Source organism: Aquila chrysaetos, chromosome 1, assembly GCF_900496995.4.
Source record: "Aquila chrysaetos chrysaetos chromosome 1, bAquChr1.4, whole genome shotgun sequence".
Lineage (NCBI taxonomy): Eukaryota > Metazoa > Chordata > Aves > Accipitriformes > Accipitridae > Aquila > Aquila chrysaetos.
Genome location: NC_044004.1, coordinates 3,094,112 through 3,110,696, shown reverse-complemented (window position 1 = coordinate 3,110,696; position 16,585 = coordinate 3,094,112). Strand labels below are relative to the sequence as shown.

The following is a 16,585-nucleotide window of genomic DNA, read 5'->3' as shown; positions in this document are numbered from 1 at the left end:
CATCCCCCATGTTACTTCACATCCCCAATGCCACCTCACGTCCCCCATGTCACCTCACGTCCCCAGTGTCACCTCATATCCCCCATGTTACCTCAGGTCCCCAAGGTCACCTCATGACCCTAATGTCACCTCACATCCCCCATGTCACCCCACGTCCCCCATGTCACCTCACATCCCTAATGTCACTTCATGTCCCCCATGTCACCCCATGGCCCCCATGTCACCTCAGGTCCCCAAGGTCACCTCATGTCCCCCATGTTACTTCACAACCCCAATGTCACCTCACGTCCCCAGTGTCACCTCATATCCCCCATGTCACCTCACATCCCTAATGTTACCTCATGGCCCCCATGTCACCCCACGTCCCCCATGTCACCCCACGTCCCCCATGTCACCTCATGACCCTAATGTCACCCCACGTCCCCCATGTCACCTCACATCCCCCATGTCACCCCCTGTCCCCCCCGTCCCCCCCCACAATGGCGGCTCTCCCCCTCCCCGCCCCCCACCCCCGCCGTGACGCCACCCCGCCACGCCCGCCCGGGGGCGCGCGCGGCGCCGCGCAGGCGCAGCGCGGCCGGCGAAGCGGCGCGGAGGGGGTGCCCGACGCCGGGCGGGGGCGTGGCCGAGGGGAGGGGGGCGGGGCCTCCTCCATCCGGGTCCCTCCCCGCCGCCGGGCAGTGCGGGCGGTGCGAGCCTCGGCGGGACAGCGGCGGGTGAGTGAGGGGCGGCCGCGGGGCGGCGGGAGCCCCCTGGGGGGCCGGAGGACCGGGCGCCCCCTCCCCGTGCAGCGCTCTGTGGGGCAGGGTCCCCCCCCTCCGGCCGCGGGGTCTCTGTGGGGCAGGGACCCCTCCTTGGGCACCGCTCTGTGGGGCAGGGCCCTTCCCCCGGCACCCCTGTGAGGCAGGGCCTTCTCCCTCTGCGCCGCTCGGTGGGGCAGGGCCTTTCCTCGGGGGTCGCCCCCCCTCCCCGTGCGTCGTTCTGTGGGGCAGGGCCCCTCCTTCAGCATCTCTGTGGGGCAGGGTCCTTCCTTGTGGGCTGCCCTGCGGGGCAGGGGCTCCCCTCCCTGTGCACAGCGCCGTGTGGTAGGAGCCCTTCTGCAGCAACCCTGTGGGGCAGGGCCTTTCTCCCTGTGCACCGCTGTGTGGGGCAGGGCCACTCTTTGTGCACTGCTCTGTGGGGCAGGGACCCTCTTCTGGCACCCCTGTGGGGCAGGGCCCCTCTTTGTGCACTGCTCTGTGGGGCAGGGACCCTCTTCTGGCACCCCTGTGGGGCAGGGCCCCTCTTTGTGCACTGCTCTGTGGGGCAGGGACCCTCTTTGTGCACTGCTCTATGGGGCAGGGACCCTCTTTGTGCACTGCTCTGTGGGGCAGGGACCCTCTTTGTGCACTGCTCTATGGGGCAGGGACCCTCTTTGTGCACTGCTCTGTGGGGCAGGGACCCTCTTTGTGCACTGCTCTATGGGGCAGGGACCCTCGTCTGGCACCCCTGTGGGGCAGGGACCCTCTTTGTGCACTGCTCTGTGGGGCAGGGACCCTCCTCCGGCACCCCTGTGGGGGACAGGCCGCCCTCCCTCTCGGCTCCACGTTCCCCTGTGGGGCAGGGACCCCCATAGGGAAATGGGGCTGCTCCTGACTGCGCCCTGCAGGGCAAGGCCTGTCCCTGCTGCCCCCCACGCAGACCCCTATAAGGTAGGCCCTGCTCAGGGTGACCGGGGGGGGGGTGCCTTTGGGGTGGCTGGCAGCCCTATGGGGCTGCCATAAGGTCCCCGCTTGTGGGGCAGAGAGGACACCCCGGAGGAGGGGGCAGCGGAGGCTGGACGGTGGCCTGGGACTGCATCGCCCAGGAGTGACGGAGGAGGGGGCTGGGGCATTGCAAAGGGACGGGGGACGTGTGCCCACCCAGTGCCCATCCCGTCCAGACCCCCTTTGCGAGGGGGAGCTCCTGGGGGTCCCACCCCATGTTCGGCTCGGGGTCCCCGGGTCACCCCATTCCTGCTAGCCACTGGCTTGGGATCAAGCACGTCCCCTCGCTTTCCTGGGACCGAGAACAGGACTCTGCGGGTTTCTTTGGCTTAAAAAAAAAAACCACCCAGAAATGGGAAAAGCTGCTTTTCAGAGTTACACAGGGCTGCTGTTCCTGCCGTACAGGCACGTACGGAGCCCTCCCAGCATCCGCCGCTTCGCCCGCTTTGGCAGGGGACGCGCCTGGGTCCCACGGGACTGAAAACCGATGGGTAAAAATGCACCTCCTGGGGTTTGGGGGGTTTTTTTGTTAGTTTAGCCTGTTTTTGGTTTAGCCTGGGCGTGTGGAGGAGAGCATCTCTGTGGGTCTGGTCACCCTGCGTACCTACGAGCGGTGCCGGATCTTTCGGATGCGCCAGCGTGTGTGTCTGGGGGTTATTTCCCTCCTCCCTTGCGCACCTTTGGCAGGAGGTTTGGATGACATCTTGCTCTGGCACGCTCCTCTCCTTTGATCTCGAGTTTCCTGCCATGTATAACGTGTTCAGCAACACGCGAACCTGGCTCCGCGGCTGCTGGGGAGGGCGATGCGGGTGCCTCCTCACCCTGGTTTTCCCCGGCTGGCTCCTGCCGACAGCTCCTGGCTTTCCTTTGTCTCCGCTGCTGCCAGGACGGGCCCGAGGATGCTCTGAACGGAGCAAAGACAAGCACAAAACACCCCCCCATCCCTTTGTTTCCAGACCTTTGTGGGCTCAGCTGATGTTATGCGGCGTTTCATGTGCCTAGGCAGATAAACCGACTACTCGCATCTTTATTTATTTATTTATTTATTTTTCTGGGTTATTTTGGGTGATGTAGTTTGCAGGGAACGTATCCCAGCTGCAGGCTGTGCCGGAGGGATGCGGCAGCTTCCTAGAAATGGGGTGAATTAGCCAGAAGCGTAACTGGAGCATCTCGTGGTTGTCCTCTCGTGTCCTCCTTGCGTCTCCTCGAGTGAGCAAGGCCATAAGCTCTCAGCTCTGCGCACCAAAATCTGGGTTCACCAACACTTCTCCTTGCTCGTGGGAGGAGAGGTTCAACCCCGGTTTGCACGAGCTGCTGCCAACAGCAGCTTTGGGGCCGATGAGGACAGAGGAAGGTGAATGAAACCCAGGTCAGGCTCAGACCTGACTGCCTAGATGGCTGAAATAAGCCTTCTTTTTATGCTTGCGAGAAAGCAAAATACAAATTTTAATATTATGATTATTTTCTAGAGTCCTATTGTTGCTTCTGTTCCTGTGGGTGTTCCGTTTGATAGCGAGACCATAGCCTGAATTCATATTAATGCTTCTTTTTTGTGACAGGTGTAAACAGAGCTACCCTGAGCATGTCAAACAGCCCCTGAGTAAATCAGGTTATTTGCTCTATTACTTTATTCATACAGGTTAGATGCTCCAGCTGATGCATCTAGAGTGCTGTGCCATCTGGAGCAAAAATTAAATACAAATTTGGCCCCCAGCCCGGAAAAATAACAAGCCCTTGCCTTCAGTAACTGACGGCGGAAGAATAGAGCCCCTGACAGAAGAAATGCTTAGGGGCAACGTGGAAGGAACCCAAAATGTGCTAATTGAGGTATTTAAAAAAGAAAAAAAAAAAAGAAGGAAAATAAATCCTTCCACCCTTGCAGTGCGTGCTGAAAGCAGCCAGGAGGGATGGTGTTTCGGGGCTGACGCCCGCAGATGAAGGTCCTGGTCCTGAGCAGGTGGTGGAGCTGCTGGAGGTGAGGGTGGTGATGACCTCCTGGGTCTCCTGGTCTTGCTCTCAAAGGAAATCCCCTCCGCAACCTCCCAAAGCTCCACCTGACCATTGGCTCGGCTAGTTTGCTTATTTTGTCGCTGCTCGGCCCAGTAAAAGTTTATGCCAAGGCTGACCCGTTGGCTAGAGCCTTCCTTCTCATCTCCAGCTAGGTTTGGACACTCTAGATCTGCTCATCGGGTCACCGTTTAGTCCAAGGCTGTCTCAGATTTGGGGGGATGAGCTGTGGAGGTGGGTGAGCCGTGGTGGTGCCTCTTGCTTGTACAGCCCAGGCTGTGGTCCGCTTGCTTCCAAGCTCAACTGGAGATACCTGTGATGGACCAGCTGTGAAGGACAGCGTGGTCAACATGCTCTGGATGCTAGTGGCATCTGTCCAAACTTCAAATAAGGAGGAGCCTATGTGGGAAATGGGATGATGACTGCTGGTTGCTACTGCCGTTCTTGGCCAGAGGATGGTCCTGGCCATGTCCCGGGGCAGAGGCGGGTGATGGGGAGGAGGAGGTTGAGGGTTACGTGGCGAGGAAGCGGCAGAGCTGCTGGTGGGGTGTCTCCAGACTGTGAGACTGAACAGAGCCCGTCGGTTTTACCCAAGAAGGACTGATGTTTCCAGCTGGTCTCTTGGACTAAATGGTGTGTGGGATGATACCAGGACACCCGGCTTTTGCTAGGAGGGCTTTCGTGCTCATGGACCACCTCTCCGCATGTTTCCTCTTGGGTCGTCCCTCCCAACAGCCCGGCCATCGCCTCTACATTGGCCGTGCGGCAGAAGTTGTGTTGCAAATGATTAGCTCGTAGCCATAAAACAGCACCTGGATGTTGAAAAGGTGAAGAGGGGCATGGCTGGGCGTGCTCATCTCCTCCTGTTCCCACCACCGCGACCTGAAATGCTTCTGCGATGGGATGGCAGGACTTGGCACAGCTGAGACAAGGTCTTCTCCCACCAGGTCAGACTTTTGCTGTCTCACCTGGGTACACAGTAAACCCAGGCAACCCCATCCCTCAGGCCGGCATAGAAGGAGTACAGATGCTTCTGGTGGTCTTTAACCACCTTGGAACCATCAGTGTCAAAGCCTGGAGGGTGTTTTTTTGGGGTTTGAAGCTTTCCCTGGTCTTTGGGTGTCTCGGTCTGTGCTGTGGTTCGTGTCACTCAGCTGGGTTTCTGTTTATTTTTGTTTCCTGTGATTATTATCATAAAGCTGAGTGTTGTTGACATAAGATAACATCTACATTGCATAGACTTCCTGTCCCTTCGTAGCAACGTTGCCCTGAAACCGCTTAGACTTTGTGTCGGGAGTGGCCACCCTGCCCGTGCCCTCACCCTGACTCACTTGACAATGGTTTAAAATGACATCAGCGATGATGCGATACAGGGCTTATCTGCAAGAGAGCTCAGCCATCGCCTGACCCTGGTGGTGCTCTTGCTTGGTTGAGAAATGCAGGTGATGCCATCGAAGGCACGCTCGAGGAGAGGATGCAAAACCCCCGCGGTTTCACGGTAGCGATGGGCAGAGGTAATTTGCTTCCTAAATTGAGGAACGGGAAAACCTTGGCATCTTCTCCATCGGGCACGGCGGGTTGGAGCAGTACCCGCTTCCCCCCATCCCGGGATGCAGCGGTACCTGACCTGGGGATGGAGCTGCATCGTTTTCGGATGCTTTTCCCTCCCTGGAGTGATGACACGAGCCATCCATGTGGTTTTTCTACCTTTGTGGCACATTTAATTTCCATCAAAGTTAAAAAGAAGAAACCTAAATGGTTCCAACCACATGTCAAGGGCTCCTGTGTCCTGTTAATGGACTGATTGTGGTGCCAGAGGGATGTCGGCAGGAGGAAAGAGCAGCCATCCACAGCACCTCAAAAGGATGCCAGCAATAGCATTGGCGGTGAGGACGGAGCGGCTGTGCAGCCTCCAAGGTAGGGATGAGCAGTGGCAGGAGAGGAGAAGACACGCTTGGGGAGGATGGACAACCTCGCTGCTCCGAGAGAAGCAAAAAGCCTCGATGCCAATGAGTGGAAAGGTGGCAGGAGCCGGGCGCCAGAGCCCACGGACCAAATTAGCTTCGAGCAGCTGCCTCGGCGTAGCTGAAGGCTGCGAGGTCTCGGGTTGCTCCGATGCCAGAGCTAAAACTGGATCAGCCTTCAGAAAAAGCGAGCGAGACGCCGAGAAGTAGGAGGAGGAGCGAGGGCTGGGCCGCGGGAAGCCCGGGCAGGGAAGTCCTTCAGCCGGTTGCATTTTCTGCTCCAGCTCTGGGGCTGCAAATGTGAGAAGGAAGCAAGAAAAACTTCTCCTGGTTTATTTTTTTATCCCCGTGGAGGATTAATCTTGCCGCTAATACAGCTTTTAACTCACAAAGCGCCTTAGAGGAAACCACGCCAGGAGTGCGTTTTGCAAGAGAGAAACTGAAAGTGTGAAGTGGGGAGAGCAGCTGCCCTCCTGATTTCAGCCATCGGCCAGCTCAGGGCCACTATCGCTCTCCCTGCCTGCAAATAGCAGTGGGTTTTCCAGCTTCTTGGCTTGGAGGAATATTTAGGAGAAAATATAAGAGCTCCGGGGCTGTGCAGATTCCCATCCTGGGAACCCACAGGCGTGGAAGGAGGAGGTTTCGGTTCTTCAGTCCGTCTGTTTGAAGCCAGGAGGAGCAGCCCAGCAGGTAAGAAAATGGGTGAAGCCAAATTACTCATCAGAATTGGATGGGAGGGAGCACAGTCTCCCACCGGACGGCTTCCAACTAAAATAGTTTCATCCCAGCGTCGTGCCTCCCCCCCCCTGCCGACCAGGCTCTTCGTGCTTGCAGCCTGCACGAAATTAAATTGCTGGCGTACCGTAAGGATCGAATTAAACTTCTCTCCACACAGAGCTTTCTCGCGAGCAGGCAAATATTTCCACGGCACTTTAGAGACTCTCGTTTTTCTATTGTTCTATATAAAAACCCGTCGCCAGGCTGGGCTTCCCCTGGGGCAATTTCCTGGCTCCTTGGTTATTAACGCAGCTGCGGGGTTGGTTTTTTGTTTTGCTTTTTAGCTGAGAAGTGCCGGATTAAGACCCAGCATCTCACTCTCTTGGCATCTGAAATAAAAGATGAGGCTTTTGAAGACTCTCTGACAGTGGTGGCCATCCAAAGTGGGATGGGATTGTGCAGCATTGGGTGGTTTTGTGGCTGAATAAATAGTGATAATCTCGCCTAAGCGCTGGCTGGAGCCCATCCGCTGGCGCTTGCGTAGGTCGGCTGTCTGTCAGCTGAGCCCTCCACCACGGTCTCGCTTTGCATTCGCACCAAAAAAACCCTCACTTTACGCTGAGCGTTGTTTGGGGGTGGCACTTCGGGAGTAAAAGCAGGAAAAATGGATCATTTCCTCGGCTGCGGCTTTGCCTGAGGGATGCTGAGTTGTCATGTGCTCACGACTCAAGGCTTTCCCCTTGCATCTCCCCTCTTGCATCTGCTGCAGCGTCTCCCCCCTCGCATCTCCTGCAACATCTTCCCCGTGCATCTGCCGCCGATACAGCAGCAGAAACGGGTCAGGGTGGTGACAGCGAATGGGTGGGATGTGGTGCAGCTGGGTGAGATGGATGGGGCTGGAGACGAGCCCCGGCGTCGGGTGGTTTATTCCAGTCGGGAGGAGCCTTGGATGCTAAAGCTGGGAGTGGAAATGTTGCAAGGAGTTAGGAGCTGGGCTGCGCGGGGATGGCGAGTGTTTTCCTGATGCCAAGAGAATATTCTTCTGTGCCTAAGGAGAAAAAAAAATGTGGTACCCCATTAAAAAGGGCTGGAAAAGGGCGATTCTGCTGCCATCCCGTCAAGCACCTCCAAAAGGAGTGTTTTTAAGACAAGCCCTGATGAGATTGAGTCCTGGTTTAAACTGAGGTTGAAACTTAAATCTCTTTAGATTTCTTTTTTTGGATGGAATTTAAAAGAGGAAAGAAGTAAGCACTAACAAAATTTTGCTTGTCATGTTTTCTAACAAAAGTAGCTTTTCCTCACTGAAGGATCACTTGAATCCTTTTTGGCTGAAGCCTCCTTTAGGTTTTGATTTATTTCAGCCGTTAACGTTCCTCTTAAGAGCCAGAGCATCAAACTTAGGAGCAAACTGTGGTTGGCATCAAAAACCAGGTTTTACATTGCCTGCTTCATCTTCTAAATCAAATTATTTATTCTTTAATATTATGAATTAGTCATGGCAAGCATAGCAACAGGTGCCAGACTGTTTACACGAGGATGCTGTGTTATATTTTTCCACCTTAATATCGCGAGTCCTTGCCGCAAAGCTGTGCGGACAAAGGTTGCTGCGAAGCTGGGCAAAACTCAGCTTTTGTGTGAATTATCCAATTTGCTGCCTAGAAGTTTGCCCGCTTTTTTTCTTACTATAAAATAATGTTTTCCTTAGCCAGTGCAGAACAAGTTGAGGGCTTGGGGGTGGGTTTTTGGTTTTCGTTTTTTGTTTTTTTGGTTTTTTTTTTTTTTAGCTGGAGCATCATTCCTGTGAGAGTGGGACCCCAAAAATGGGTCGTGACACCCCTGTGGGATGCTCGCCTGGGACGGGATCCTTCCAGGCAGGCTGACTGGGCTCACCTCAAATACCGTCATCGCTCCAGACAACCCTCGGTGGCACTAGGATGGAAATTCCCCTTTTGTACCCCAAAACCTGCCCCAGTGAGGATTTCTCGGCGAGGACTTGCTGTGTGGCAGCCGTCTCTGCGGGCTGCTCTCCGCTTTTGTTTACATCTGATAGAAAACTTCTTAAATTTACTGGCGAGGGAGTAATTCTAATCCTTTTCAATGAGATCAACGGATTAGTGTCTGAGATGCTTATAAAATTGCAAGGATTAGCCGAGGCCTTTTTTTCCCTCCCTTTTCTCTCTGTGCCGCGTAACGTCATCGCTGCGTTTTAAAAGGGGATCTCTGTGCTGATATTAAGAGCTGAACCAATTTATAGCAGTCTTTGCCAATCAAAGCGTTTAAAAACAATAATTTCATCCTCTCCCTTGCTCGCTCTGGCTTTTTGTGCAATATTAGGGTTTGTTTTTTTTCTTTTTTCCAGCGTCCCTGGCACCAAACCACGGTAGCCGTTCAGCAGATACGTTGGGTTTGCGTGGCTTGGCTGCGTTGCGGCGCCCGTGCGGGTAAGTAGGGAGCTGACCCGAAAGCTTTCCTTGATAGAGACTTGCAAAATCACATATTGAGATGAGCAGATCCTGAAAATGATGTTACTTCACGAGGTTGCCCCTTATTGCATAGGATTCGGGCTTTCATGGTCCATCTGTAGAGGGGAACAGTGCTTTTGGGTCGACGGGATGCTCTCACCCTGGCTGTCAGGAGCGATGGGAGTGGGATGAAACTCCACGCACCCTACACTTCTGCATCCTCTTAATTATAACCTGCGCTTGTATTAGGACACGATCACTAATAGGCTCGCACGGAAAACCACGCGTGGAGCTAATGTAGAGGAGGGTTTAGTTCAAACCCTGTTGCCTCCTCTTGCAATATTGCCCTGTGCCTTTCCCTGCAGGGTATTTTTTAAATGCCTTTTCTCCCGGGTCGATGGCTGCACGGTCGCTTGACCTGCCTGAGCGAGGCAATCCTGAACTGCCGAGTGGTAGGAGCTCCAAGCCAGGAATTTCTGGCCCCGACCCAATATACTTTCAGAGGCAAGCTTTTAAATATATACAAAGACAAGCTCATAATTTCCACTATACTAATGAGGCCACGGCGTTTTCATTGAAATGTGCCAATAGCCGCCGCGGTGGTATTTTAGCAGCCTTGTACTGTGAATCCAAATGTGATTTAACATGGCAGCCCCCGCGGAGCAGAGGAAAACCGGCTTCTCCCGCTGAATTTCAATGAAGCTTCTTGGCGGCGCTACCCGAAAATCCCCACGGTGGTGGGACCTTTCCTTGCGTTTCATCTCGACGCGGGTTTTCCCCTCAAATGCCACCATTTTGGTGAAGACAGGGAAGGGTAGGAATGGGTTGAAAGAGGGATAATGATATTTGAGGAGGGGAGGAAAGTCTTGGTTTTAAAGACTGGTTTTAAAAGATTGTGCGGCTGCAATTTAATAGCAGGACTTGCTGGAAGTATCTTTATCTTGTAGTAAAAACCAAATGTGAAGGCTCCCAGGCATCATGTGCTCTCTTGACCTTTAAAAAGACACTCGAGGCAGCCTGCCTGCTCGTTGCTAAGCCGACTCGTTAGTGCCACTCATATATTTTGCCTTCTAGTAGGCAATTCAGCACCCGGGAATTTGTATAGATCCGACGGCAAACTATTACATGCCTGAAAGTCGCGTTGGTGTTTTTTAGCTTCGCTGCCCAAGGAGGCCCTGGTAGCCTTGAAGCAGTTGGAAAATATTTAGCAGGTTTTGTTCGGTTGGCTGCAAGAAAAATGCAAACTTTAAGTAACCCTCTCAAAAGTTGTTTGGGTTTTTTAAACCGGTCCTGCATCAGCAGCACACCCATAACTTGGGGTTTTGCTTAGTTAGGGCTCAGTTTACGAGAAACCTATGTAAGAAGCAACATCCTTCAGGAAAGCAGGGGTGTGGGTAGGTAATGCTGAAAATTCACGTGTGGCTATCCATCACCTCCTGGTTACAGACCCCTGTAATGCAGGTAACCCTGAATTTTAAGGTCCCTTGACTTTCTCCATCCCACTAAGGTCAGGCCATGATGCCGGGCAGAACAGGGAAGAAGGATGGTATTCCATGGCATTACCTTTGGTGCTGAAACTCTGCACCACAGAGGAGGAGATGTGTATGTTGGGTTTATGCATATTTATCTCCATCAAGCACCTCACTTGGCCATGCAAGTCTGGGAGTGGAAAAGTTCAATTTTCCATTTCCAGCTAAATTTTGAGGGTTTTGCAATCCTTGCAGCCACCTTTGCTTGTGCCAGTCCTGTGGGAGTGAAGGAGTTTGTGTCCCATAGCTGTGCGGCTCAGGGGAGGGTTTTTTTGCTGGAGTCTAAAGCATTGCAAAATCCCCCTGGTCTCTGTTAGCAGGGCAGAAGGAATGATAAAAGAAAATACTCCCCCCAAACCCAGTACTTTTGTTAAAACCAGAGGAAGGGTGGGCCAACTGCGCAGCTCATTTTTCTGTAAGTATTAGGAAAAGTAGCAAACAGCAGTGACGTGGCTTTAGTGTAAATTCCCAGCAGGCTGACGTTTGGGTTTGTTTGGGTTTTCCTGAGGGCTTTTTAATGCTTGTCAGCATCTTAAAATACAAACCTTGCAGAATTGGCCTGGGCTTAGGGGGACAACTCCTCAGTATGATTTCTTTTACTAACTTTTTTCCAGTATCCAGACACCAGCTTTTTTGTTCTTCTGCATCCAGCTACCTCTTCTCCTTAATTTTTACCGCAAATATAAATGGTGCAATTAAAAGGGTCCGTGGAGAGCATTCCTGAGGACTGAAATCCAGGATCTGTGAGCAGACGGCAGCAGCATAAAGAGGAATTCTTCCCTCTCTGGCCTCATGCTGCTTTTCCACCGTGAGGCTTTACAGCCATCTGGATCCTCTTTCAGATTATGCCTCCCCCCCAAAAAAATCCATAACCTAGCAACCTTATTTAGTGTAAACGAGAGCATTATGCTTCCCTGCATCCCAAATTGCACTTGGCTCCTCTTACTGCCTTTATAGGATGGCTGCTAGCAGCTGTGATTCCCATTGCCGGCACAGGGTGCTTACCTCCAGGAGGATTTTGTAGGGATTATTGATCCCTGGATGTTGCACTGATTTTTTTTTTTTTCCCCTTCCCCTCCCCCCTTCCTCTCCCCCCCAAAAGAGCTTAGGAAGCAGGGGAAAAAGGGTTTCAGAAGATCATTTAGTCCATCTGCTTCTCAATATAAAAGAGTGGAGAAGGCTGGTTGCTCTTCTGCTCTGCAGAAAGCAATTTGCTTTTGTTCAGCCTGAAGATGACTTGGATCAAAGCAAGATGTTCTTCCAGGTGTGATATTTTGGGAGACCCCCTGTCTCTCAGTGTCATCACCCAGGAATTTGCAAATTCCCCCAAGCATTTAACACCAAATTCTCTGGTCTGGCCCTTCAGTGGCATAGGCTGAGCCTTTCTCACAGGGTTTCCGATCCACTTTCCCCAAGTAACCCATTAATTGGGGAAAACTCTGCAAATGAGGAAAAGCAACCGCAAACGGAGGTGGAAGATTATTTCCACCAAATTAAGCAATTGGCGCAGGGGGGCTGCAACGTGTGGCATGAAGCTGCCCACCCTACGGTTGTGCCTGACTTCAGCCCTGGCTTTCGGTGCTTTGCTTGGTGTAAAATACTCTAGTTTTTAGTAACATGTGTGTTATTAAATTTTTTAGCACCTGAGCTACATGGTGTGGGGCGATGCTGCTCCATTGAGTGCTGTGGTTGCAGGCAGGGGTGGAGGGAGCGATGGGGTGATGTGGTCCCATCACCGTGACCCCATACAGGGTACCGGGGGGCTGCTGCCTTCTGCTTTCACCACTGTGAGTATGAACAGGGCTGGGGGCAGGAGGAGGCAGCAGCACATCCTTTCCCACCGCGCTTTCGGGAGGAAGAGTGAGCTCAGCGGGTCGTGACGTTGGATCTGGGATGGAGCCGCGTGCTAGGAAAGGGGAAAAAAAAAAAAAAAATAGAAAAAATCCCCAGGGCCAAAGGGAAAAAATTCCTCAAGTGTTATTTCATTGCCGAGAAGCAAACTGAACCGTACGTGGACAGCTTGTGCGCACGTTTCAAAGTGACACTCCGCTTCAGACCCTTCTGATAAGTGATTTCCATTTCTCATTTCTGTGATCCAACGGGAGCCCGAGCAGGGCTCTCCTCCAAACTCTGCTTCCTCCCTCCTGCAGACCGGATTAAAAAGCGCTATTGATTATTTTTTTTTTCCCCCCTGTTTATTTTTGCCTTTTTTCCTGGAACTTGCAAAATCAGCCCTGAGCTGAGTTTGCCTTCCCAACAACGCTGGGCAAAAGCACTTGACTTTAAACTGGGCGATGGGAGCTGCAGCTGACCTATTTTCTGCACATTTCTCTGCCAACGGTAGCAAAAACATTTTCACATTTAAAGGTGCTCTTCGGTATTAAGGTCGTGGGATCATTTGTCTGTTAAACTGTCCAGAGTCAAAAGCACTTGCTGAAAATTGCAGTGGTACCGGTTGTGCTGTTGGGTATTTCTTTTGTTATAAAGACTCTTCTATTTTTTTCCAGTGACCGATTGCTTCGTCACGTTGTCACATCGCTCTGTCTGTGTCCCCCTGCCCAAAGGCAGTGGAGAGGGTTAAGGTTTTGTGCTCAGTGTCGGCCAGCCGGGGAATGAGGCCAGGAAATTTCCTGATTCCAGTTCAAAAAAAGCATCGGATTCGCTCTCAGGGAGAAGGGATCAAAGGTTTGAAGCGGTTCTTGGTTGGAGGTCAGTTTGGTTTCTTGGTTGTCCAGGCACACAACAAAAATCCACCTCCACCCCCCAAAACCTGCACGCAGCTGAAATGGCTAAAATAAACAGGTTTTGTTCCATTTGACACCCAGAAGTTTCCTCTGTTCCCCAGCCGTGGCACAGCATCGCCCCGGATAAGCTTTGCTGGATCTCAATACGACTCTGCCCCGCAGCATAAGGGACCACGAGGGAGGGACCTGTCGGGATGCTCTCCGTTCCTGGCCCACTCTGCCGTGCAGTCGTTAATCCCACTAATCAGTAACGCCGCCGAGCCGTGCTCCATTGCTCACGCTCCTCCTCTGCTCGCTGCCGGTTTTTTGGCGGTGAAGGAGGTGGGTCTGGTTGGATGCTCGGAGCCGGCGCTGGATGCGGCCAGGCTGCAGCCTGACACCGTCCCCATAGTAGCATCGTAGCTCTACTAAAATCACGGCATGCCAAGATTTCCCCCCCGCCCCATTCTCAATGCTGTTGTCCCATTTTTGGACGACAAAGGACATCGCTCCTGGCCGGAGCAACATTGAGATTTCCCCCCATTCCATCCCAGGCGAAGGCAATGCGGCTGCGTGGCATCTCAGCATCTCTCAAGCGACAGCGATGCTGGTTTTGGGGGCTGGCTCTGCAGCTGCTTGCGATTTTCCCACCGCCGCGCTGTGGGTCCTCGTGCTGGACCAGCTCCAGAGGTGGAGCTGGAGGAAATTCCTTCCAGCTGCTTGAGGTCAGGGCTTCGCTTTTCTTTTGGGGTTCACAATGGGGGGTGAGTTAGCCCGTGAGTTAAAAGCAGGCATCTCTCGCTGCTGCTTTTTAAACACCTGGGAATTTTTTTTTTTTTTTTAAATATTGTCCTATTAGGCATACCTATTAAATAACCTTTATGTTGTGGATTTATTGCATGGAAGAATACCCCGCTTCGCCATACAACTTGGGGTATTTTAGAAAGGTCTTGTCAGCTGCTCACAGTTTAACTTTCAACTGAGTTAATAACCGTTTTGGTTAAACCTGTATAAAACACGTTGTGGACTTGCGTAACGCCTTTGAAACTCGAGACGCCGTTCGCGCCTGCTTGAACTCTTTCCCATCGATAAAATATTTCAACTTGGAGTTTCGCCATGGCTTAGCATTTTCTTTTCCCTGAGATTCATGGTTTCGATTGAGTGACAGGAACCTGCGTGTATCTGGCTTTGTTGCGTTTTTAAAGCTCAATATTTCCTGGACATGGGTTGGCTCCGCCAGCTTGGCCAGTGGGATGCTGTGGGGGCTCAGACCACCGGCTCCATCCAGTTTCCCCAGCTAATGGTTCAGGAGGTTCAGACCAGCCTGGGTTTGCTTTGAATCCCTGCGGAGGAAGTTGTTCGTCTCAAACCATAAGGTAAATCCCTCTGAAAATGGGTTTTTATTTACAACAGCAGAGGCAGAAACCACCCCTCCGCCCAGCGCCTGGGCTATATTTAGGTATGATGCACAGCACTCACGTGGCCCTTTTATGCACTGATGTTCTAAATAAATAATAATAACATTTTAAAAAAGTGCAAGCAGCTCCTTTTAATAAGTAAAACCCAGAGAAGGAGCGCATAGTTTAAATACATGCGGCAAAGCAGCAGGAAAGAAAAAATTTGGGGCTCATGGCATCACCTGCAGTGGACCAGCGGCATCCCTGGTGTCACCCCCCGGCCTCGGGGACCACGGCTCTCCTGTCTTGCTCCCCTCCTCCCTGCCTCAGTTTCTCTGCCTGTAAGAAGATAATTGCCTCCTCTATTAATTCCTTTGAGATCTCCTGATGAAAGCTTTAGGTAAGAGGTTGGACTTCTTACTAAGCGCATTAAGTGCTTGCTATGATTATAATAGGGATTAATTTGGCTAGGTGGCTTATTTAGGTTTGCCTTTAACAGCCCAACTTGTAATCAAAGCACTGCGAAGCTGACGAGTTAATGCTGACCTGTAATACTTCACTTCCTGACTTCTTGATATGCCATTAACCGTAACTTGGCTTTTAATTAAAGCTCTTTTTTGTAGTCGTCAAAGAAACGGGGATGTGCTTGGCCCTGTGTTGCTGATTCATTGGAGGGTGTAACAAAGGAGGAGGCAAGGAGTCAGGTCATTCCGCTTTGCAGCGTTGCCATCTCCAGCTCTCTCTGCATCCCCGCATATGGCCCCATTGCGAGGACACTGCCGTTCCTTTTTATTTTTGCAAGCTGTTGTATCGTTAAATAAATACCCTCCAGTTCCCTCCATGCTGCAGCCTAGGAAAATCAGATTTTCTCTCCTTTGCTTTAGTCAAAGGTGTTTGCAATCTCTCTCTCTCTCTCTCCATAAATTGTTTGCAATACATTATATATACAATACATTGCTATGTATAGATACATTGTGAAGAAATATGCATGCGTATATATATACATATTTACTTTTTTTTTATGCGCATTTGAAAGATTTTCCTCCAGTCAGCCCTTGGGACTCCTGTACAACTTTCCTGGTTCAGGGCTTTTTCTTCCCACTCTTTCCCCAGGTTTATCTTTCTTCAGCAGACTTATTTCTTCTGTTTTGAGTGCTGCTGGCTGGCAGGCACCCTTCCCGGCCCTCGATGTTTCACAGTCCTCTTCCTGTGATTTCTCTCTCTGCAAGGTCGTGCAGACCCGATGGACCCAGGCACAGCCGGAGAGCTCAGGGAAATGGGGCATCGGGCAGGTGCCTGCCCAAATTCCTCACGGCTTCATCTCTGCCATCACAGCAGGTTCATTTTTTAGATGAAGAGCAAGTCGGCATCTTCCCCCCCGCCACAACCTCACGCTGCAGAGGGGTTCTCATCCAGAATTGGGGAAATCCTCCCCTCTATAAGGTTTCTGTGGTACCAACCCCCTTTTCTCCGGGCAGTTTGTGCCCCCCATCCCGGGGGGCTGCGGGGACCTGCCGGGGGTGGCGGGTGCTCCAGGAGGGGCATCTGCCTGCTCTGAAATGCCTTGGCCATGGAGAGAGCAACAGGGAGGCTTTTGTTCTGCACCAGAAACTTTTCATCCTTCTTTATGACTCCTTTTTTATTTCTTTTGGCTGCGCTTTCACAAATCTGAAGCAGATTAAAATACAGTTCCTCCCCCCCCACTCCCCTAAAAAAAACCCAACCCCAAAGCTTGGCTGTTTAAAATCATCAGATTTCAGTGGAGTCTTTTAAAGTTAACAGTTTCCTGGATCCTCTGCAGGCTAACTTATTTTTTCCCTCTAACCTCCATGGTTTTTGCCATAACGTTTCTCAGCTGTTGCAGCAGGAGGGAGTGAGGACCAGGGTGGTTCCAATGTGGAGAAGGTTATTTCACATGGGGGTTGGATGAATCTGGTGTGGGACTCGCTGGACTTGCACCACAGGGGACCGAAGGGTTGTCCGCGGGAGGCTGAACTCCCACGGTATGGCTAGCAGGTACGTTGCAGCTGCACTGGTGACG

The 16,585-nt window shown here is 52.1% G+C and overlaps 1 protein-coding gene across 5 annotated transcripts in view; it reads left to right on the top strand.

The window, feature by feature from the left end:
• The first annotated feature begins 661 nt into the window (after window positions 1–661).
• RNF24 (ring finger protein 24) overlaps window positions 662–16,585 on the top strand; it is a 32,427-nt gene continuing 16,503 nt past the window's right edge. The window contains exons 1-2 of one of the 5 annotated variants that reach the window (XM_030009682.1): window positions 662–716; window positions 8,793–8,874. Coding sequence is in view for 1 of the 5 variants with exons in the window: in XM_030009634.2 (XP_029865494.1) it covers window positions 16,550–16,560 (11 nt within the window). In the remaining 4 variants the exon portion in view is untranslated. Of the gene's footprint in view, window positions 717–4,644; window positions 6,407–8,792; window positions 8,875–16,474; window positions 16,561–16,585 lie in introns of those variants that run through there. The other 4 variants (XM_030009645.2, XM_030009655.1, XM_030009673.2 and 1 more) reach the window with 4 other exon arrangements.